Genomic DNA, 24,097 nt, shown 5'->3' on the forward strand with positions numbered 1-24,097 from the left:
AAATTATATTTGTTTGTAGATGTGTGTGTGAATATTCAGTGAATGGTATGCTTTATTTGGCTGTTGCATGAATGAATATACTGACTTGGGTAGTTTCATGTGTGCACATTTATGCATGGGTAAAATGATCTTGTTAATTTTAGTTATGTGGTTAAGAGTTTTTAATATCTTCAAATGTGAGGGTTATTTTTTAAAAAAAAAATCTTTTCCTTATTTGTATTCTGAACCCTTTGGTCTGGTGGTAATATAGAGAGAAAGGTTATATATTGAGTCAACTTTAACTCTTGCATAAACATATACAATATATAAGGGCAGGTAATTAATTAGGTTAAATATCTATTCACTAAGACCAATGCATGGAAACATTAAGTAAATAGGAAGAAAAGGTACGGTTTTTGTTTTTAAAATTTTTCTTTCTGCTGTACTACCCTTAACAGGATATCTGTTATAGCTTATCTGCATTTTGTTTGGGGGTCATGCAGTCATCACATCCTCAGCAATGCTTGAAGCAAGTGGCCTTTGGCAAAGAAAAGTATCTTCCTTCTGTGAATATTAGGAATATATTTCTGTATTCTGTTTTTCACTACAGCTATAACAATCTGATCTCTCTGCTCAAGAGATCAATGTCCAGGGAAGTGAACGAATTAACACAGATATAAGTTGCTCAGGTTTTATAAAAAGAACACTTTGTCATTTACCAGCACTCTCTAGGCATGTTTTGTGATGCTAATCCTGTTCTTTTCCAACTCTGTGTATCAGAACAATAATTTGTGGTGCTAAAAGGCAGGGGGAGGGAAGTGTTCTACCTCTAAAGATTCAGGTCTATTGTCCTGGAATTTTTTTATTTTTTATTTATTTATTTTTTTTAGTGAACATTCATCCATTTTGCTCATGTCTTTCTGAATTCTACTTGTTCTTTACCATTGACCACCCACTTGGCATCATAGTAATTGACACAGCCTAACAGTGCCATACCATTCGTGCTTTTCTCATCTTGTCATTGGAACTGTGAGACTGTAATCTTCAGTAGCACCATACTTAGCTGGCTTCATCAGAGCAAATGTTTGTCCTCATCTCTTGAATCAACCACATCTTACTGTTCTTTTTATATTAAGTGCCTTTCATGTAGTTTGATACCAGCCTGAGACTGCTACTAGGTTAATAACTATTTTCTAAAGTAGTTTTTAGGTACTAATTTTTACTTTTAAGTTTTTTTAGCCTAGGGATTTTAATTTTTCCCAAGAAACTTTGTAAAAAGTATTGTCTTCTATGCTGTTAAAACATATATATCAAAACAGTTTTAAAATTATTTGCAGGAAGATTTTGGGGTTTCTCTTAAATCATGGGACAACATGTAAATGTAAAACATCCAGGTAACCAAAAGAATCTCCCAAGTAGATCTCAGAATGTATACTTTTTTGTAATATCTTCCGAAGGCTTTCCAAATTATCAGATGATAGGACAAAACCTTTATCACTATTCTGTACCTAGAGGAAAGAAAAACTCTTCTCACTTTCTTATTCTACTTGTGGTTTATGTTCAGTGATCTATTTTTCTATCTAATAGGAGGACTTGTAGCTTATTTGTTTATTTACCATGATAAAAGTCCTTTGATTTCTTGGTGTCTTTCCTATTACAAATTCTCCTGTTTTTTGTTTTTTTTTTCCCTTTTGATTTTCTTTTTCTTTTTTTTATTTCAACAAATTTCTTTTTTTTTTTTTTCTCTTTAAATTCTCCTGTTTTGATCCTTAGATAACTAATTTAGTATGATCCTTAGATACTATTTACCTTTAAGCTTAGCTTGGTTTGAAGAGATGCTTTCTATTCCCATGGATTTCTTTATCTTTTGTGTTCTCTTATCAGTTTTATCAGGTTCGGTATAGAATGCAAAGTAGAATGCAAATCAAGTCAGTTTCCTCACTAGCACACAGAGTATGGTTCTGGGACTGGCAACTGGAGCATCATTTGGGAACTTACTAAATCAGAAACTGGGGATACTGCCCAGCAGTCATCATCTCTTCCAGGTGTTGAACAGCTTCTTACAGTTAATGATTTGAGGCCTTTGGGATCCATGTAACATAGATCGATCTACCCATAATTTCTTTTTATTATACCAGTATTTAAAACTGTATTATTTTGTATTCTGGAAAACTCAATGAATGTATACCACTGAAGTATGCTCTCATAGTTCTGAGGTACCTTAGTTGAAGTTGCACTTGACATTTATTGCATTGTCAAAGAAATACTGTCACAGAAATTGTTTAGAACTTCTCCCAAGTAAGGTGATAATTTAGAAAGGATACTCTGTTACTGTGCATGGGATTTGACATCATGGCATATCAAGTAAACAATTTAACTTAACCCCGACAATATCCAGTGAGCTAGATAATAGTCTTATCTCAAATTTTGCAGAGGAGAAATCTAGAGTTTAGAAAAGTTAATTTGCAAAGTTGACACCACAAAACAAGAACCCGAATCTAGGCCCTCCTAGTAACAAAACTCTTTAAGGACACAATATTGCTATTAACCTAATTTCTCTAGTTTTTCTTTCCTTGGCTCTTTTTGAATTTGCTTTTATCTTAAATTTGATATACAAATGGTTTTTTTCTGCACTTCTCCTTACTCATTTTTCTGATTTGAATAATATTCATATATATACATATGTGTTTCATCACTTACTTGCGACTTTCTAAGAAACACTAAAAATTTCCAGAAAAATTCTGGTGTCTTCATATTCACTTCCTTTGCCTTTACTTTTTTTCTGGTTTAATTTCAAAAATGAAAACTTTTTCATATATTTAGTAAAAGATTTAAAGTCTCTTTTGCCAGATTTTTCAGACATGCTAAAATGCATCTAGCAATTTGAAGTTTGAAATGAGTATTCCAAATCATAAGTTAGAAAAATTAAAAATGTAGATATTGACTAGTAATTTAATCTTCATTTGAAATAAATATTTCTCCTACACCCCAAGGTTTAATTGAAGGCAGTAAATAAAATATGAAATATACCACCCTACTTCTAGAAAGTATATTTTGCTAATCTTTTTAAAATATATTACTAGCAAGCTGTCAATCAGTTTTAAAAAGATAAAAATTCCTGATGTCTTTGTCTAACAATAATTGACTTTAGCTTCTTTTGAATCACCAGACCTCCAGCTTTATGTGGTTTGCAACTTGATTTAAAGATTATTTGTTTAAAAATTTTCATGTACTTTATCTTTTGTTAGTCTTGTAACTTTTCTGTAAAATGAATTTTAAAATAAATTAACTGTATTTTAACCATTTTGAAATTTCACTGCCATGAAATAAACTGCATATACTTTACTTGAATTAGAGAGTAAGTAATTCTATATTTCCAAAATGTATTATTCTTTTATACTTGGCAGGTTTTTTGAGAGTCATAGCATGTAATTGCTAAAAAAAATTGAAACTTAGCTAAGCAGTTGATTTAACCCAACCTGGCTCTGGCTTCCTTTTGGCAGCTAATCTACCTGTAGACATTCTCCACTACCTAACATATATTCATTTATCAAATACTTTTCTTGAAAACCAGCTGTATGCCAACATTGTACTAGTTGATTTAGATATAATGATAATGTAATTTCTGAGCTCTTCTAAGGAGACTGTGGTCCAGTGGAGCAAACATATAAGTAAGCAGAGTTAGTTATATCACTGTGTGCTGATTAAGTTTTGTGAAAGGAGAAGATAGCATATATCCTGAAAGCAGTTGAAGGACACACCTCCTCAGACTTTACCCAGAGGTTAGGAGTATCTAGTGGTATCACAGGAAAGTATTCCAGAGGTTGAGCATGAGGTTGGTATGAGGCAAGGTATAGAGAATTGTTGATTGTTTGGACAGAATATTAATAGAAGGAGCTGATAAATTAAACTGGGAAACTAGTCATTCAGATCATTCCTTTTATTTATTTTTAATTTTTTTTTAAGTTTATTCATTTTTGAGAGATAGAGAGGGAGACACATAACCTGAAGCAGGCTCTAGCACAGAGTCCCAGAGTCCAATATGGGGCTTAAACTCGTGAACCACAAGATCATGACCTGAGCCAAAGTTGGACACCTAACCAACTGAGCCACCCAGGTGTCCCCAGAGCCTTCCTTTTAAATGATGTTAAAGCACCTGGAATTCAGAATTTGGGGGCTAGGGGGTTGAATTGAAGTGTTTTTATGTGAAAATGGTATCACTAATGGGTGTAAGAGTTGGAGACCAATAAAGAAGTTGCTGTAGATTTCCAGTCTAGAAATAACATTGATCTAAAGTGAGATAAAGGCAACTAGTGATAGAAGTGGATTGGGTTGAAATTCTTGAGGCAGTAGAATAACCCAGTTGTTACTCTAACCTCTGAGATTGAAAACTGGTGTGTTCACTGTAGCAGAACATAATTTGAGAGAAAGATTAATAAGGTGAAAATAAGCCATTCCTGAAATAGTGTATCAGTAAGTAATAGTAGGTTGTACCAAAATTTCTACAATTAAATAATTAACGTCACCAGGTTTCCATTTGATACCAACATGAGTATCAACAGTAATGCATAGACATTCAGCTATTCTTACCCTTTGTCTAGTTCTACTATTTTAGAATAGTAAATAAAATCATAGTATAGAAAGCACAGTAGGAAGTGGAAGTACTCCCAGGATGCACTGATATAATTTGAAGAGAAACTCAACCAAACATACTGTAATAATCAATTTTCAGATGATGAAGATTTAGCTGTACCACTATTATTCACTTTATTTTTTGTCATTAAGCAGTTGTAAGAAAAAACTTTAAAATTAGAATTGTCTTTTTCTTAAATTTTTATTTTGAAATTATTGTAGACTCATAGAAGTTGCAAACATAGTACTTAAGAGTCCTATAAACCTTCATCCAGCTTCTCTTAAGGGTGACATCTCATAAAACTATAGTATAATATCAAAATCAGGAAATTTACATTGCTCTAGTATTGTTAACTGCACTATGGGTCTTACTTGGTTTTCAAGCAGATTTTACTTGCACTGATTTTTGTATGTCTATATAATTCTCTGTGATTTGATCTCATGTATAGATTTGTGTGACCACCACCTCAATAAAGATATAGAACTATTCCACCATTACAGAATAACTCCCCGTGCTACCCTTTTTGTAGTTATACTCACCCCCTCAACCTTGACTCTGTGTCTGAGCCACCGCCAATCTATTATTCTCATGTCATTTCAGTTATACCAGTGGATCCTGGGACTCCTTCTACTTCCTACTGTGCTTTATTTTACTTACTATTCCAAAACAGTAGGTCTAGACAAAGTGTAAGAGGAACTAAATATACTGTGCATGACTTAATCATTTTGATATCAAATGGATGCTTGGGGCACTACAATTACTGTAGAATTTTTAAGTACAACTTATTATTCACATCGTTTCAAGAATGTAATGGAATCAGGGGCACCTGGGTGGCTCAGTCGGTTGAGCGTCTGACGTTGGCTCAGGTCATGATCTCGCAGTTCATGGGTTCAAACCCCACGCCAGGATCTGTGCTGACAGCTAGCTCAGAGCCTGGAGCCTGTCTTCAGATTCTGTGTCTCCCTCTCTCTCTCTGACCCCGCACCCCTGCTCACGCTGTCTGTCTGTCTGTCTGTCTCTCTCTCTCTCTCTCTCTCTCAAAAATAAATAAAACGTTTTAAAAAAAGAATGTAATGGAACCGTAAAATACCTAATTTTCTTTTGAGGTTGCCTTTTTTTTTTTTTTTTACTATGGGTAGTAAATACCCTTGAGATCCATCTATCTTGTTGTGTGTATCAATAGTGACTCCTCTTTTTGTGCCCAAATATATTCCTTTATGTGGATGGATGTTTGGGTTTGTTTAATTCTGTTGACTTATTGAAGAATATTTGTATTGTTTCCAGTTTTAGGGCTATAATGAATAAATTTGTAATGAACATTCATATTACAAGGCTTTAGGTTGAACAAAAGTTTTCCTTTCTCTGGGATTAATACCCTAGAGTACAGTTGTTTGCTGTATTGCATGGTAAGAATGTATTTAGGTTTTTAAGAAACTGCCAGCTAGAAACTTTGCAGAGTGGCTGTAACCAGTTTGCATTCTCACCAGTAGTTGTATGAAAACTCCAGTTTCTTCATCCTCACCAGCATTTGGTGTTACCTCACTTTTTTATTTTAGCTGTTCTAACATATGTATTGATATTTCATTGTGGTTTTAATTTGCATTTTCCAAACAGCTAATAAGGCTAAACATCTTTTCACATGTTTTTTTGGTTTTTTTTTTTTTTTGCCATCCATATACCCTCTTCAGCCTCTTCAGCGGAATATCTGTTTATGTCTTGTGCAAATTTTTCTAATTGAATTATTTCTTTTTGTTGAATTTTGAAGATGCTTTATATATTGGTCCTTTGTCAAATAAGTAGATTACAGATGTTTTCTGTCAGTCTACAGCCTGTTTTTTGTCTATAAAATTAGAATTGTTTTTTAAAATATTCTTTTTTATGGAGTGCAGATTTGACTATTGGAGGGGCAAAAGATATTAAAATTAATCTTTTGACTAAGATTTAATTTATGGCAAGTTAGGCACTGAGGTAGTGTATTTGTGTCTTCCATGAATGATCCCCAAATGAAGAAAAATACATGCTTTTAATGCCTTACTTGAATTATATTTAATGAAAGAAATTAGACCCCTGTGACTTCAGATAGATACTTAGCTTTCATGAGCAGTGTTTTCTTAAATCCATGAAATGGGGAAAATACTGTTTAATTCAGTAATAGTTGAAAATTGCTATTACAGCTCTAAAAAATAAGGCAGATTATAAAAGCTCTTCCCCCACTTTTTAAAAATTCAGTCCTCATTTCTAGGAGGCAGTTAGTCGATGTTTTACTGTGAGTTCAGATATTGACTTACAGATCTTTTTCACAGTCAGGAGTGTTTTAAACCACAGTGAGGCTATCATTTCATTTGCTGAATAGGTTTTTCCAAACCCCATATACAACTCTTATTTAAGGGAAAAAATAATAAAGTAAGTAGAATAAAGTAAAAATAATTAATGTAAAGATTCTCAAACAAGGTTCCTTGTATGATTAGGCTGCTAGAAGGTGCCCTAGCGCAGCTGAGAAGACTACTTTTCTCTTAGAAAAAATATTCTTAAAGGTTAAGACAGCAATTGATGACTATTTTTCAGTTCCCAGTTTGGGAGCTTGGCACCAGAAGCCAGAGTGTAGGCCCTGGCTACATGGCTTATACAGTATAAAGGGAAGACAGATTTCCTTGCTGTCTGTCATAGCCTTTCTCAGATGTTACCTGTTAGCATTCCTAGGGAAGAATAAAACAACATTTCACTGATTGGCATCTAGTTATCAGTATGTGGAATTAAAAATATGAGTTAATGAAGTGTATATAAAGCACTTATAACAGTTGCTGGTATGTAAGTTAACACTGCTTAAGTTCTTATTACCTGATTAGTAAAAGGATTGCTATTGGAAGTCATTGTGAACAAAAATTAGATCTTTTTTTTAATGTTTTATTTATTTTTGATACAGAGAGAGACAGAGCATGAGAGGGGAAGGTGCAGAGGGAGAGGGAGACACAGAATCGGAAGCAGGCTTCAGGCTCTGAGCTTGTCAACACAAAGCCCGATGCAGGGCTCGAACCCATGAATGTGAGATCATGACCTGAGCCGAAGTCGGAGGCCTAACCGACTGAGCCACCCAGGCACCCCAAAATTAGATCTTGTAGCCAAAAGTATTTATTTGTGAATATTGTTGCCCTGAAGAAGAATTTTATAAAAGTTATCTTTTTTTAGTTAGTGTATCTATTTTTCATTCCAGCTATCACTCCCAACTTTATTTTGGACATTATGCTAAAATGCTTGGAATTTTGAAATCTACTCAGTTTGGGGATACTGACAATTAAGTAGACAACCTTTTTTAATGTAATTTGATTATGGATAAAGAGAAATACAGGCAATTATGGATGTTCAGAGAAGAGGCATTTTACCTACTCTCTAATGATTGTGTATGTTTAGTGAGTGGAGCAAGAAAGCAAAGGCTTTGTAGAATGTGATGATCCTCTGGGATGGATGGAGAGAGAAATATTTTAAACTATGTTTAAAAAGCATAGTTTTTAAAAAAAAATAGGTAAGGAAGGTAATGTGAATAATAGGTTGAAGGGAAATGTAGGAGTAGTTGTCTGTAAGAAAGAAAAAAATTGATATACATTAATGTATGAGCTTAAAGTGTATGGCATGATGGTTTGATTTACGTATACTGTGAAATCACTGCCACACTAGGTTTAGCCCAAAGTTTGAAGTTTGAGAAATTGGACATTTTTATGTCTTCATGTTTTGTTTATTTGGATTCTATAATAGTAAATTCTTAAGTAATCTTTTTAAGCCAGTAATGTTTTATATTCATACTAATTTATTTTATTTTAAGGATATCAGTTGAAATGAGCAGTCGTAAATCAAAGAGTAACAACTTAATACATGCAGAGGTCCTTTCACAGGTTAGTATTTATTTCCATTAATTTTAATGTCTGTTAACATGCAGAGCTCATCAGAGAAAAAGTCATCTTAACTGGAATTCTCTAATGGGAAGGATCACTTTTTCCATTGTTAAGGGGAGAATGTCTTACACGACATTTATGTATTCTTTGTAAGTCTTTGGATAGTTGGAATCCTAACTTGACTTTTGTCTTCCCAAATGTCTTTTAATTTCAGTCTACTTTTAATGAATTTTGTACTTATTTTGTTAAATTCATTCCTGTTTTACTTCTTATGCTGTTGTTATAAATTGAGTTGTTTTGTTAATTTTTTTTTACTTGTTCATTGTTAGTGTACCTAAATGCAACTAATTTTTGTATATTAATCTTGTATCCTGCAGCCTTGCCAGACTTATTAGTTCTAATAGTTTTTCATTTATTCTTTAGTTTTCTTATAAATAAAATCATGTCATCTGCAAATGCACTTTTACTTCTTCCTTTTCGATCTGGTTGACTTTAATTTTTTATTGTCTAACTGCCCCAGCTAGAACTTTCAGTACAATATTGAGTAAAAGTGACCAGAGCAGACATTCTTGTTCCATTTTTTATATTTGAGAAAGTACATTCAGTCTTTCACAATTGATATGATGTTACAGGTTTTTGTAGATGCTCTTAATCAGGTGGAGGATACTGCATTTTTTCCTGGTATGTTGAGGGTTTTTATCCATGAACATTTAATATTAAGTGCATACTGTATTCCAATGGTGAGTATATATGTATACGTCTCTCCCTTAAGGAATATAGAAGGGAGTGGGAATAATAACTCTGCCCAGGTATTCTATTTATCTGGCTATGTATTTTTCTAATCAAGACTTGATGTATGTTATTGGAATCCCTTCATGTAAGACCTTACTTTCTTTTTGGAAGGAAAATGTTTAACAGCTTCAAAGAAAGTTTTTTTTAGCTGAAGTATTATATATATATATCCTAGTAAAGTGTACACAAATCTTCTGCACACAGTTTAATTTCTGTACATGCACCTGTTTAACCTTCATCTCAGATCACTTCAGATTTTCGAACCTTTCACTGTTCACTACAGCTTCACTTCACTTTACTTCTTAGATTTTATACATTGTTCTTGCCTTTTTATTAGACTTTAAAGAAGTTTGATAAAGAAAAGGAGTGAGGTTTATCATTTGATTTCTAATGATCTTACCTAAGTAGAGAAATACACATAGCTGAGTCTCTGTAGATGCTCATTTAAGTGTTTTATAGGTATCAGCTATTACCTATGCAATACCTGTGTTATGTTACAGATGACTGCCTTATTTATTTAATCTTGAGAACAGACCTGCCAGAAAACTGTTTCATTGTTTCCATTTTATAGATTAAAATAAGATTTAGAAAAGGCTAACTTTAAAATCCACATAATTGACTCTTCTGGCATCACTGCTTATTCTGTCCCCTTCTTACATAATGGTAATATGGATTATTTTATCTCTGCTGAATAACTTGCTTTGCTTAGCCTCTGGTGCATATAAACAGAACTCAGATTTATCTTTTTGGTACATGAAGGATTAGTCCAATGCTGTCAGTGTGGGAGAAGCAAATAATCTTGGAAGCTTCTTGTTTCTGATGATGGGACCAAATCTGAAATAGCCTCTTAAAGCTTTTGTCCCTGAAAGACCTCTGTATTAGCAGCAGATTCAGAAAAAGAATGCCTTTAATGGTCTGTATTTTTAAAAATCATGCTAGATTGTGTGACATAGTTTTTTACAACTCAGTCTAAGCCCTTTTTTCTAAGGCAAACTCAACATTTAGGTCCTTGCAAGGTTTTTTTCTTAACTCATTCCAGTGATTCTTCATTTTATAGGTGTAGATGAACAGTTTCTTCCATATAAATTGAGCATTTCCTCATATGCTGAACTACCTCTTTCTTCAGTATGTCTTTTTTTTTTTTTAACATTTATTTATTTTTGAGACAGAGAGACAGAGTGCAAGCAGGGGAGGGGCAGAGAGAGAAGGAGACATATAATCTGAAGCAGACTCCAGGTTCCAAGCTGCCAGCACAGAGCCAGATGTGGGACTCGAACCCTCGAAGCATGAGATCATGACCTGAGCCAAGTCAGAGGCTCAACTGACTGAGCCACCCAGTCGCCCCTCAATATGTGATTTCTTTCTGATTTATTTGCAATGTTTCTTTAGGCATGGGTCATGCTCCTTTAGTAGTACTATGTTCTGCATCTAATAGTTCCTCAAAGAATGTATGGACTTTTGGACTTTTTTATTTTCTCACAATCCTGACTTTCATCACAGATGTAGATGGATATGGCTTCAGCTAAGCCAGTTTAGATGTGTTTGGTCTCTAGAGATTGAGGTGTAGTTCATGAACATTGTTAGAAGACATTACATTATTAGATTCTCTTGTGTCTTTGTTCTTTGGCTGATATGTTATATACAAAGTGAAGCATTCATTCATTCACATGCAGTAAAACAGCCCTCCAGTTGCTGATTAGGCTAAAGTAATTCTTTCTCTTGTTGAACTTCACAAGTAAATTCTCATTCTTCCTCTGGGATTGGGATAGTAAAAAAAAAAAAAGAAAGAAAACCACTAATTTTACAACTCATGAAAATGGTACCAGAACTCTTGAAAACAAGCTATTTAGGGAGGGTTAAATAGATTGATTAATACTAATTCTAACTGTTGTAAATGTGTATTCTCAATCGTTTTTTATTTCATGTAAAACATTTTCATTTATATTTACTCACTTTCTTAAATCAGGTACAAAGAGTTTTACGGGAAAGATTTTGTCATCAAAGCCCACATAGTAATTTATTTGGAGTACAAGTACAATACAAGTAAGTTTAACTATCCCTTTTTCTACTAAAAGATGCCCTTTAGGTTTTGCAGAAACCTACATACATTTTACCTTACCTCACACAGATTTTATTTTGAGTATGGCTAACAAACATTTTTATAGAGATAAAAAAGTTTGCTTTTTGTACACAAACACTGAATGTTATAGAGCAAGAGCAGATACAAATATTTTCATAACAGCAAAACTGCTTAACTCTGAATCTTGTGTTGCTTCTGCCATCTGGTATTATGGAGAGAATTCTGAGGTCTTACACCTGATATTTGAGAGCCAGCTGTGGAGTAAAAGGTTCCAAGAGTTGCTACTGTTGTTTCTTGTCCCATTCCATCATAAAGCCAAGATATTGCAAACTTACTTGGTTTCCTCTTGAGGTTTCTAGAGATTTGTATTGACTTACCATCTCTTCTGTGTTTTGCTGTGTAGGACTATATAAGCATAAGTCAAGTGCCCAGAGGAAGAGAAAAAGGCGATGTCTATTTTCTGTGCATATTCAAATTCAACTTTTAAAAAGCATTACCTAGAAAGTTATTCCAGCTTCCTTTTTAAATTTTGGCTATTTATGTCATTTCAGACACTTAATTGAGCTGCTAAAAAGAACTGCTATCCATGGAGAAAGTAACTCTGTTCTCATTGTTGGACCCCGAGGATCAGGAAAGACGATGGTAAAACTATTGATTTTTGGTATATCTTTGCCTCTGTAGGCAATGTGAGGATTCTTCTAGGCAATACTGAAAATATCTTTTCTTTGCATTATTTTGTTATTTTTACTTTTGTTTTTTTCCTTAAATCATAGAAGATATGCAAAGCCTTAAAAGTTAGGGTGATATATTTGAATTGGGCATATGCTTTTTACGTTACTTTTCTCCTCAGTAACAAATTTTTAGTTGATGTTTTTCCCATCACGATCTTTGTCCTTGAAGAATTAGTGATTGCCAGTAAAAAAAGCAAATTAGCATTGATTGAGCATGTTTCTTATGCTTTTTATATATGTTCTGAACCTTAACTTGTGCTTTCTATCTGTTATTATTTTTACTCTAACCCTGTAAAGTAGGCATTGATTCTGTTTATAAATTGGGTAACAGTCACATCATGCATTCTTTTTCCCCCTATTATTTTATTGTTAATTGTATAATCCTAACTCAAGTAATTTTCTCATGCTTATTGTTATAAGCAATAAATATTGACTGTACATTATGTAAGGTGAGGACTTTAAATAAGGACTTTAGGATTTTACTGTTCTCATCAACTTCCATTATTTGAAGTTTATAAATTGGGAATATAGATCTCGGTAATATCTTTTCTCTTTAAATCTTTAAATAATTTTTTACATTTATTATATTATTATATTTACAATAATTTTTTGACTATACTGTATTTGATTCAGTCCTTATGCTCATTTTATATAACCACAATTTTTTTATTCTTGATTTCTTATTTTTTTTATTCTTGATTCTTTATTATGATTTTTCTTTGTTTGACTTCAGTGCTGTTGGAGTAGTTTTAACAAGAGAACCATGTGATTGGTATACCTCTGGGCCATTAGGATATTTTCAATTATTAATAGTAATATTAACAATAGAAACACTGAACAAAAGATATGCACAGAAAGGTCACAGAAAATTAAATACAAATCTGTCTTAAACTTATAAGCATCTTCAATTTTACTTATAAATAACAAATTTAAAGTATTAGCACTAATGTCTAGAAGATTGACAATACCTGTAAAATTGAGAACACTAAAATTGTGACTTATAGGAAAATAGACACATATTCCTACTGGTAGTATAAATTTACATAACTAGAATTAGATACAGTATCTAACCACATTACAAATTCATATGCCCTTTGACTCAGCAACAGCATTTCTAAAAATTTGTACTTGTGAAATAATGTATATACAGTTACTCATTGCAACACCATTTGTTGATAGTGAAAGATGAGAGACAACATAAATGCCCATCAACAGAATATTGATTAATGAATGCTGGTACATCCATCCATATAATAGATTATTATGCATCGGCAAAAAGTAACATTTGTCTATAGTCCAGGACAAAAGGGAAGAGGAAAAAACTATAATATTTTTATTGGTTTGTACAGACATACTTCATTTTGCTTTGCTTTGTTACACTTTGCATATACTGTGTATTTTACAAATTGAAGATTTTTGCCAACCCTTTGTTGAGCAAGTATGTAGGTACTGTTTTTCCAACAGCATTTGCTCATTTTGTGTCTCTATGTCACTTCTTGGTAATTCTCAAAATATTTCAAATATTTTCATTATTATATGTGTTATGGTGATCTGTGAACAGTGATCTTTGATGTTAGTTACTATTATAATTGTTTGAGGCCCCAGGAACCATGTGCCTATAAGATGGCAAACTTAATGGCTCAATGTGTTCTGACTGCTCTACCCACCGGCCACTCCCCCATCTCTGTCCCTCTCCTTGGGCCTTCCTATTCCCTTAGGTACAGCAATATTGACGTTAGGCCAATTAACAACACTACAGTGGCCTCTAGGTGCTAAAGTGAAAGGGAGAGTCACACATCTTTCACTTTAAATCAAAAGGGTAGGAATGAGAATTTAGTGAGGAAGGCATGTCAAAGCCAAGATAAGCTGAAAGCTAGGCCTCTTACACCAGTCAAGTGGTGAATGCAAAGGAAAAGTTCTTGAAGGATATAAAAGTGCTACTCCAGTAAACTCACCAGTAAAGAAAGTGAAACAGCCTTATTGCTGATATGGAGAAAGTTTTAGTGGCCAACATAGTAAGCCAAAGCCTAATCCAGAGCAAGGCCTTAATTCTGTTCAGTTCTCTGAAGGCTGAGAGAAATGAGGAAGCTGCAGAAGAAAAGTTTGAAGCTAGCAGAAGTAGGTTCATGATGTTTAAGGAAAGCAACGCCTCCAAAACATAAAAGTGCAAGGTGAAGCAGCAAGTGCTAATGTAGGAAAAGGGAGAATAATGAAACATAGACACACACTCTGACTACATTTCCTACCCAGGGGTAATACCAAGCACATCTCCTCACGGTTGACTGGCTATAGAGTGTCACATGGTCATACCTAATTTCAAGAGACAAAGAAGTTCCTTTCTCCTAGATGAGACTACAGGGGATAGTCAGAAGTTTTTGGTGAATATCTCTGATGTACACCACAGCTAACTTGTTTTGAATTTGTGTGTAATTTTTCCATCTTCATACTTGTAGAATTTCTTTAATTAGCATTGTGAAAATGTCAGACTATAATCATAGGTCATAAAAACTGATACTGTATAAACTCCCTTAATATGAATTTAGATTTTTTTTTTCAGTAAAAGTTAATTTTTTTTCAGTTTTCATAGTTCTATTATCTTTGGAAAACATATCATCATACAAACGTTTAAAGAATATTTTTAAATAATACTTTAATTCTTCAAGAGCTCCATAGTGATACTCTGAGAAAATGAGATGTAAGAAATCAGTACATTAGACCTAACTCCATCATAAACTATGCATCTTGAAACAAAGTAGCACTATAACAGAGAAATTGTATCTCAGTGATGTGTATATTAAAGGGTCTAGCCTAAAAATATAACTTCAGCATCAAGCAAACAACTGAATTTATTCTGAACTTCATCTTGGAAGTTGTCCCTAAAAGCATGGAGAAGGTTCAGCTAATTTAAAAAAAAAAAAAAAAAAAAAGAGGAAGTAGGGTTAGTAAACACTTGTAAAGATGTTTAAATACAAATTAAAACTATACTCCATTTCATTAGTAAATTGGCTAAAATAAACCTATATTTTACCAGAAAAATTAACCATAAAAGAGAGTTCCCTTGTAACCACCCCCGCTCCCCCATACATACACATACAGCTTCCCCTGTTACTAACATCTTCACTTAGCATGTTGTTGAAATTTATGAACCAATATTAATAAGTTGTCATTAACTAAAGGCTCATAGTTTTCATGAAGGTTCACTCTTTCTGATGTACAATTCTAGGGGTTTTAACAAATGTGTGATCATGTATCCAACATTACAGTGTCATACAAAATAATTTTACCACCATAAAAATCTCTTATACTTTACCTTTTCATCTTCCTACCCACCCCCCCGCCCCGTCCCCTGGCAACCACTGATTTTCTTATTAGTGCCATTGTTTTGCCTTTTTCAGAATGTCATATAGTTGGAATCATAAAATTAAGAAGATGGGCTTCTTCCACTTACCAGTATGAATTTAAGGTTCCTCCATGTCATTTTATGGCTTGACAGGCCATTTCTTTTATAAGTTTAATAATATTCCATTGTATGGATGTCCTACTGTTTATCCATTTACCTATTAAAGGAACTTGGTTGGTTCCAGTTCTGAGTAGTTCTGAATAAAGGTATTATAAACTCTTGTATGCAGCTTTTTTATGTGGACATAATCTTCAACTTAATTGGGTAAATACTTAGGAGCACCATTGCTGGATCATATGATAAGACTATGTTTAGTTTTGTAAGATTGTACTAAGCTGTTTTCCAAAGTAACAGTACCATTTTGCTTTTTTAACCAGCAATTTATAAGAGTTTTCTCTTATTATGCATCCTCATTAGCATTTGGTATTACCGCTGTTTTTAATGTTAGCCATTCTAATATGTAGTGGTATCTCAGTGCTGTTTTTATTTGCAATCTTCTAATTATGTATTATATTAAGTATCTTTTTTATGCTTATTTTTCATCTGTGTATCTTTGGTAAGGTATTTTCTGACAATTTTTGAATTGGGTGTATTCATTTCTTATTGATATGTTTTAAGAGATCTTTGTATATTTTGGATAAACCATATACATGTTTTGCAGACACTCTCTCCAGATCTGTGGTTTCTCTTTTAATTCTATTATTAGCTTCCTTGGCAAGCAGTTTTTCCATTTAAAAAACAAATGTTCAACTTACCAGTTATTTCTTTTATGGATTGTGATTTTGGTGTTATATTTAAAACTTCATCACCAAATCCAAGATCTTCTAGGTTTTCTCCTATATGTCCTTCTAGAACTTTTATAATTCGTTATGTTTTACATTTGGGTTAGTGACTTGTTTTGAGTTAATTTCTTTGAAAAGTATAAGGTCTATATCTAAATTTTTTTTCTTTTCCTTGTATATGAATGTTTAAATCGTATCAGCATTTGCTGAGAAGGCTATTTTTTCTTCACTGAATTACCTTTGCTTCTTTTTCAAAGGTCACTTGATTATATTTGTGTCGGTCTGTTTCTGCCTATCTTGATTACTGTAGCTTTATAGTAAGGCTTAAAGTCAGGCACTGTCAGTCTTCCTACTTTGTGTGCTGCTTCAGCATTATTTTAGCAATTCTCGGTACTTTGCCTTTAGAATTTATTTATTTATTTCCAAGTACTTGGAATTTTTGTATTCAATTGTGGGATTCTGTGTTCAATCTATAGATCACAATGGAAAAATTGGTTTCTTAACTATATTGAATCTTCACATTGATAAACATGAAATATCTTTTCATTTATTTAGGTCTTTGAAGTTTTGTGGGTTTTCTCATATAGATCTCATACATATTTAATTAGATTTATACTAAGTAAGTATTTTTGGTGCTAATGTGAATACTATGACATTTTTAATGTCGGATTCCAAGTACTCATTGCTGATACATACAAAAGCAAATGACTTTTTGTATTATCTTGTATCCTGTAATCTTGCTGTAATTGATTATTGGTTCCAAAATTTGTCAGTTCTTTGGGATTTTCTACCATCATGTCATCTGCAAATAATAAAAAGTTTTATTTCTTCCCTATTTCCTTTTATACCTTTTTATTTCATTCTCTTGTCTTTCATTTGTTATTCACAGGCTATGTTTAAGCATTACACGTAAAATTAATATTATTCAAAGCCTCTTAATATGAATTTAGGTCTGTTTTCACTAAAGAATAATTTTATTTTTGGGTATCTCTTCTCATTTGTTTCTTCTTGTTTTTTCTTAGTATTAAAGTATCGAATTCTTAAGCCTTTGGTCTTATTTCTCTATGTCATTTCTTCATTTTTCTTTCTTCTTTTTTTTTCCTCCCTCAGCATTCTGCTATATCACCATTGTGATTTTCTTCACCAGCAATTCCACACTTCGCTTCTTCTAATGTGATACTGCATATTAGTTTCTAACAATCCTTCTTTCTTGTCTGCCTCCTTGTCATGTACCTTCTTAGTCTGTTGTTTTGTGTTTATCTAAGTCTGGCTTAAACAGCTCAAAATAATTTATTTTCTAAAATACACATTTTGAGTAGTAACTAATCTTTTCCATCAGCTTATTCCCTTTCTTTATATAACATAATTTTTATATAAACTCCTATGTAAGTTTTTTGTTTATTCAGGCTTAAAGAAGAAGACAGCCCTTAAGACACAGTATTTATCAGTTAATAAAACAGATAGATTGTTCTTGGTATGTTGACCGTTTGTCCCATTGTTGTTACTTCTTAAACCAGAGAGGCCTGTTCTGGTGCTTTAAATTCATTTATCAAGTCTGACTTCACTGGAATATGGAAGAATCCCATACTTGGTATTCCATTTTCATATTATTTGACTTACTCCGTCTGCACTCGAATATTGAGAGCAAAAAGAGGCAAGGTAGAGGATTGTTTAACTTTTATAATTTGTTGTGTGTGGCGTATCCTCAGACATAAAATAGAAATTTTAGACAAGAATTCTTATTAGCACCATTTTTTAAAAGTAAATTTTAATTTAAGAAATAAGAGTACAGTATATTTTTAATACTGTCTTTGGCCAAACTACTTGAAGTACAAAACTTTAAAATATGCACTTAATTGATAAAGAAAACAGATAGTGTGGCTTATTGTGTCTCAAACATTTTATTGAAAAAATAATGTGGTTCCAAATGACAGATTATACCCTGGAAAATACCCCTTTATACAGAAATTACTGTAGTCCAAGAAACAGATATGTGGGAATAGTAATAGTAGGTAAGCATAAAAATTCCTGATTGCTGTCAAGTCTAAATGAACTATGTCAGTATGTTTGGAAAGTTAATTGTTAGCTACAAAGACTGTGGAAATGGGGTAGCCATATTTGTTATGCTGGTTGGAGCAATATCATAATATCAACTAAGTATTTTTAATATGTAATGTAGCTTAAAATATTTGGAAAGATGACATTGTATACATGAAAATTTACCAATTACCAGTTAAAAAAATTATACAATAGGTAAACATACCATAAGTTTTAGCAGTATCTGGATTTGAACTAAAATTATTTGAAGTATATATGCTAATACATTTAAATTATCATTTCAGATCACACAAACACATCATGAAAAAGTTGTGAGCTGATCTAGACAAATGATAATAAATTGTTTAAATTTAATAGAAAGATTATTACAAACTTGTTTTAACTCTTTAAGTTTTTTTTAACCACCTCCTCATTACAAATGCACTCCTTTATCTCAACAACTATTTGACCCATTCCCCCAACCACCTCCCGTCTATCAGTTGGATCTCAAAACTCGAGTCTTTTTCATTGTATGCCTCTCTCTTTCTCTCTCTTTCCCTTTGCTTATTTTGTTCTCTTGATTCCACATGAGTGAAATCATATGGTATTGTCTTTCTCTGACTGACTTATTTCACTTAGCAATATACTCTCCCTCCATCCATGTGGTTGTGATGGGAAAGATTTGGTTCTTTTTTTAGTGGCTGAATAATATTCCATTGTATATATAAACCATATCTTCTTTATCCATTCATCTATCAGTGGACACTGTGGGCTACTTCCATAATTTAGTTATTATAAATAATGCTACTATAAGCATGGGGTGTGTGTATCCCTTTGAATTAGTGTTTTTGTATTCTTTAGGTAAATACCCAGTAGTAGATTTTTTGGATTGTAGGGGAGGTCTCTTAACTTTTTGAGGAACCTCCATACTGTCTTTCACAGTGGCTGTACCAATTTGCATTCCCATCAACAGTGTATAAGAGTTCCTTTTTCTTCACATCCTTGTCACCACCTGTTGTTTTTTGTGTTTTTTATTTTAACCATCTGGTAGTTGTGAAGTAATATCTCCTTGTGGTTTTGATTTGCATTTCTTTGATGCTGAGTGATGTTGAGCATCTTTCACTGGGTCTCTTGGGCATCTGTATGTTTTCTTTGGAAAAGTATCTGTACCTTTCTTTTGCCCGTTTTTAAATTGGGTTATTTGTTTTTTGGGTGTTGAGTTATATCAGCTCTTTATATATTTTGGATACTAACGCTTTATCAGATATGTCATTTGCAGGTATTTTCTCCCATTCAGTAGGTTGCCTTGTAGTTTTTGTTGGTTTTCTTCATCATCCAGAAACTTTATATTTTGATGTTGTCCCAATAGTTTATCTTTGCTTTATTTTTTTTTTCTTTGTCTCTGGGAACCTATCTAGAAATAAGTTGCTAAAGGCCAGTGTCAGAGAAATTACTCTCTGTGCTTTCTTGTAGAATTTTTATGGTTTCAAATCTCACATTTACGTCTTTAATAGATTTCTAGTCTGTTTTTGCATATGGTGTAAGAAAGTCGTCCAGTTTCATTCTTCTGCATATTGCTGTCCAGTTTTCCCAGCACGATTTTTTGAAGATACTATCTTTTTCCCATTGGATATTCTTTCCCACTTTGTCGAAGATTAATGGACCATCTAATTGTGGGTTTATTTCTGGATTTTCTATTCTGTTGATCTCTGTGTCTATTTTTGTGCCATACCATACATTACTGCAGCCTTGTTTGTAATATAACTTGAAGTCTGAAATTGTGATGCCTTCAGCTTTGCTTTTATTTTTCAAGATTGCTTTGGCTCTTTGGGGTCTTTTGTGGTTGCATAGGAATTTTAGGATTATTTGTTCTAGCTCTGTGAAAAATGATTAGTATTTTGACAGGAATTGCATTAAATGCATATTGCTTTGGGTAGTTTAGACATTTTAACAATATTTGTTCTTCTAGTCCATGAGCATAGAATGTCTTCCCATTTCTTTATGTCCTCTTTTTCTTTCATCAGTGTTTTGTAGTTCTCAGGGGCCAGATTTGTCACCTCTTTGGTTATATTTATCCTAGATATCTTATTCTTTCTGGTGCAATTGTAAATGGTATTGTTTTCTTAATTTCTGTTTCTACTGCTTCATCATTGATGTATAGAAATGCAACAGAGATCTGTATATTGATTTTGATTCTTGCCACTTTACTGACTTCATTTATTTTAGCAGCTTTTTGTTGGAGTCTTTTGGGTTTTCTATGTAAAGCACGTCATCTGCAAATAGTGAAAAGTCTTACTGCTTCCTTACTGACTTAGGTGCTTTTTATTTCTTTATGTTTTCTAATTGTTATGGCTAGGACTTCAGTAGTATGTTGAATACAAGTCGTGAGGGTAGACATCTTGTTCCTGACCTTAAAGGAAAGGCTCTCAGTTTCTCCTCTATTGAGGATGGTGTTAGCTGTTGGTTTTTCATATATGGCCTATATTTAATATGTTCAGATGTATTTCCTCTAAACCTTTGTCGAGGGTTTTTATTATGAGTAGATGTTGTACTTTGTCAAATGCTTTCTCTGCATCTACTGCATCATATGGTTCTTCTTTATCTTACTAATGTGATGATTCATGTTGATTGGTTTCAAATATTGAACTGCCCTTGCAACCCAGCATTATATCCCACTTGATTGTGGTGAATAATTTTTTAAATGTATTAATGGATTCAGTTTGCTGGTATTAAATTGAGAATTTTTGCATCTCTATTGATCAGAGATCTTGGCCTGTAGTTGTTTTTGTGATGTCTTTATCTGGTTTTGGTATCAGGATAATGCTGCCGTCACAGAATGAATTTGAAGTTTTCCTTCCTTTTTTACTTTTTGGAATATTTTGAGAAGCATAGGTATTAACTATCCTATAAATGTTTGGTAGAATTTGAAAAATCAGGTGGCTCTGCACTTTTGTTTCTTGGGATATATTTTTATTATCGATTTAATTTTCTCACTGGTGATTAGTCTGTTCAAATTTTCTATTCTTCCTGTGTCAGTGTTGGTAGGCTTCATGTTTCTAGGAATTTACCCATTTCTTCTAGGTTGTTCAATGTTGGCATGTAGTTTTTCATAATATTATTCTATGAATGTTTGTATTTCTGTGGTGTTTGTTATTTCTCCTCTCTCATTTGTGATTTTATTTATTTGGGCCTTTTTTTTTTTTTTAACTGGTAAGTCTGGCTGCTAGAGGCTGATCAATTATATATATATAAATATATATATATTTTTTTTTTCCCCTTAAAGAACCAGCTCTTGGTTTCATCGATCTGTTCTATTTGTTTATTTGTTTGTTGGTTTGGTTTCTATATCATTTATTCCTGCTCTAATCTTTATTATTTCCTTCCTTCTACTGGTTTTAGGGTTTTTTGTTCTTTTTAGCTCTTTTAGATATAAGGTTAAGTTGTTTACTTGAGATTTGTCTTGCTTCTTGAGGTCAGCCTGTAGGCCAGTAGTGCCATAAACTTTCCCCTTAAAACTGTGCCCACAGGTTTTGAACCATTGTATTTTCCTTGGTTTGTTTTCATGTACTTTTTTATTTTCTTTGGTTTCCTGGTTAACCCATTCATTGTTCAGTAGCGTGTTATTTAACCTCCATGTATTTGTGGTTTTTCGAGATTTTTTTTCCTTGTGGTTGACTTGTAGTTTCATAATGTTGTGGTCATAGAAGATACATGGTGTGACTTTAATTTGCTGAGGCTTGTTTTGTGGAGATAGATCTATTCTGGAGAATGTTCCATGTGCACTTGAGAAGAATGTATATTCTGCTATTTCTAGATGGAATGTCCAGAATATATCTGCTACATCTTTCTGGTCCAATGTGTCATTCCAAGCCAGTGCTTCCTTGTTGGTTTTCTGTTTTGATGATCTGTACATTGATGTCGGTGGGGTGTTAAGTCTCCTACTACTGTATTAATATTGATTTGTTCCTTTATGTTGGTTATTAAATGTTTTATGTATTGGAGCGCTTTCATGTTGGTGTATAAATATTTACAGTTGTTATATTTTATTGGATTGCTCCCTTCATTATTATATAGTGTCCTTCTTGGTTTCTTCTTAAGAGTCTTTGATTTGAAGCCAATATAAGTATTGCTACTCTGGCTTTCTTTTGACATCCATTTACATGATAAACATTTCTCTTATCGCCTCACTTTCAATCTGCAGGTGTGTTTAGGTCTAAAATCTATCTCTTGTACACAGCAAATAGATGGGTCTTGTTTTTTGTTCTTTGTCCATTCTGTTACCCTATGTCTATTGATTGGAGTGTTTTAGTCCATTTACATTCAAAGTTATTAATGACAGATATGCAATTTATTGCAATTTTATTACTTATTCTGTGGTTGTTTTCAAAGATTTTCTTTTCTCTCTTTCATGGTTTGCTGATTTTCTTTAATGATACATTTGGGTTTCTTATATTTATTCTTTGCATATTTATTAGTGGCTTTTGATTGTGGTTACCATTAGGTTTGTATATAACATCTTCTGCATAGGACAGCCTATTACAAGGTGATGATTGTTTAAGTTTGTACCCATTCTTTACTCTTCTTCTCCCCGTGTTTTAGGTACATGGTGTCATATTTCACATCCTTTTAGTTTGTGAATTCCTATACCGATATTTTTTACAGGAATATTCATTATTACTGTTCTTGTGTCTCCTACCTTCATTCTGTCATTTTGGTCTCACCTTTATTTACACTAAAAGAGACCCCTGTAATATTTTATGAAGTGCTGGTTTAGTGGTCATGAACTCCTTTAATTTTTGTCTGGCAAACTCTTTCTCTTCTTCTATTCTGACTTAGAGCCTTATAGGAAAGAGTATCCTTGGCTGCAAATTTTTCCCATTTAGCACTTTGTATATAACATGGCACTCCTTTCTGGATTGGACAGTTTCTGGTGAAAATTTTTCTGATAGCCTTATGGTGTTTCCTTTGTATATAACTGTCTAGTTTTGTCTTGTGACTTTTAATATTTTTTTATCACTATATTTTCCTATTTTAATTATGTATGTCTTGGTGTGGATCTACTTTTGTTTTTTGGTTAGGGATTCTTTGTGCCTCCTAGATCTAGATATCTGTTTTCTTCTCCAAATTAAGGAAGTTTTCAGCAATTATTTCTCCAGATAAATTCATTACTCCCTTTTCTCTGTTCTCCTGGGACTCCTGTAATATAAATATTATTACATTTGATGAAAGCACTGAAGTTCTCTAAATCCATTCTCGTTTTCTATAATTCTTTTTTCTTTCTTTTATTCAGCTTGATTATTTTCCATTACTCTGTCTTTTAGGTCATTAATTTGTTCCTCTTCTTCCAGCCTGTAGTTTACTCCATCAAGCATTTTTCTCATTTCATTTCTTGAGTCCTTTATCTCCGCTGTGTTATTTCTTATCTCTGTGTTAATGGGTTCATTGATTTGCTCAGTAAGTATACTTGGGGTCATTGCTTTAAATTACCTTTTATCTGTTTCACTTAGATCTCTTGCCACGGCCTTGTCCTATTATTTCATCCGTGAGTAATTCTTCTCTGTCTTCCCATTTTGTATAAGTCTCAGTGTCTATTTCTGTGTGTGATGGAAGTCAGCTACCTCTCCTATTTTTGAGGGCGATGACTTTATGAAGAGGAGTTCCTGTGGTGCCCTGCAGTATAGTGTCCCCTCTTCCCCAGGGCCTGGCACTTCCAGCAGTGTGAAGTGCACTGTGCTGTTGTGCCATCCTGACAGCTTTATGCTTTAGGGCAGTCATC

General features: G+C 33.1%; 1 protein-coding gene across 4 annotated transcripts in view; it reads left to right on the forward strand.

Moving 5' to 3' along the window:
• The window catches only part of ORC4 (origin recognition complex subunit 4), an 85,599-nt gene that overhangs the window by 35,640 nt on the left and 25,862 nt on the right, over positions 1-24,097 (forward strand). For 2 of the 4 annotated variants that reach the window (XM_029934626.1, XM_029934624.1), the window contains exons 2-4: positions 8,430-8,499; positions 11,258-11,334; positions 11,923-12,013. In XM_029934626.1, the coding sequence (XP_029790486.1) occupies positions 8,443-8,499; positions 11,258-11,334; positions 11,923-12,013 (225 nt within the window). In that variant the 5' untranslated portion in view covers positions 8,430-8,442. The remainder of the gene's footprint in view (positions 1-8,429; positions 8,500-11,257; positions 11,335-11,922; positions 12,014-24,097) is intronic. The other 2 variants (XM_029934627.1, XM_029934628.1) reach the window with 2 other exon arrangements.

This window comes from Suricata suricatta, chromosome 3 (genome assembly GCF_006229205.1).
Source record: "Suricata suricatta isolate VVHF042 chromosome 3, meerkat_22Aug2017_6uvM2_HiC, whole genome shotgun sequence".
Lineage (NCBI taxonomy): Eukaryota > Metazoa > Chordata > Mammalia > Carnivora > Herpestidae > Suricata > Suricata suricatta.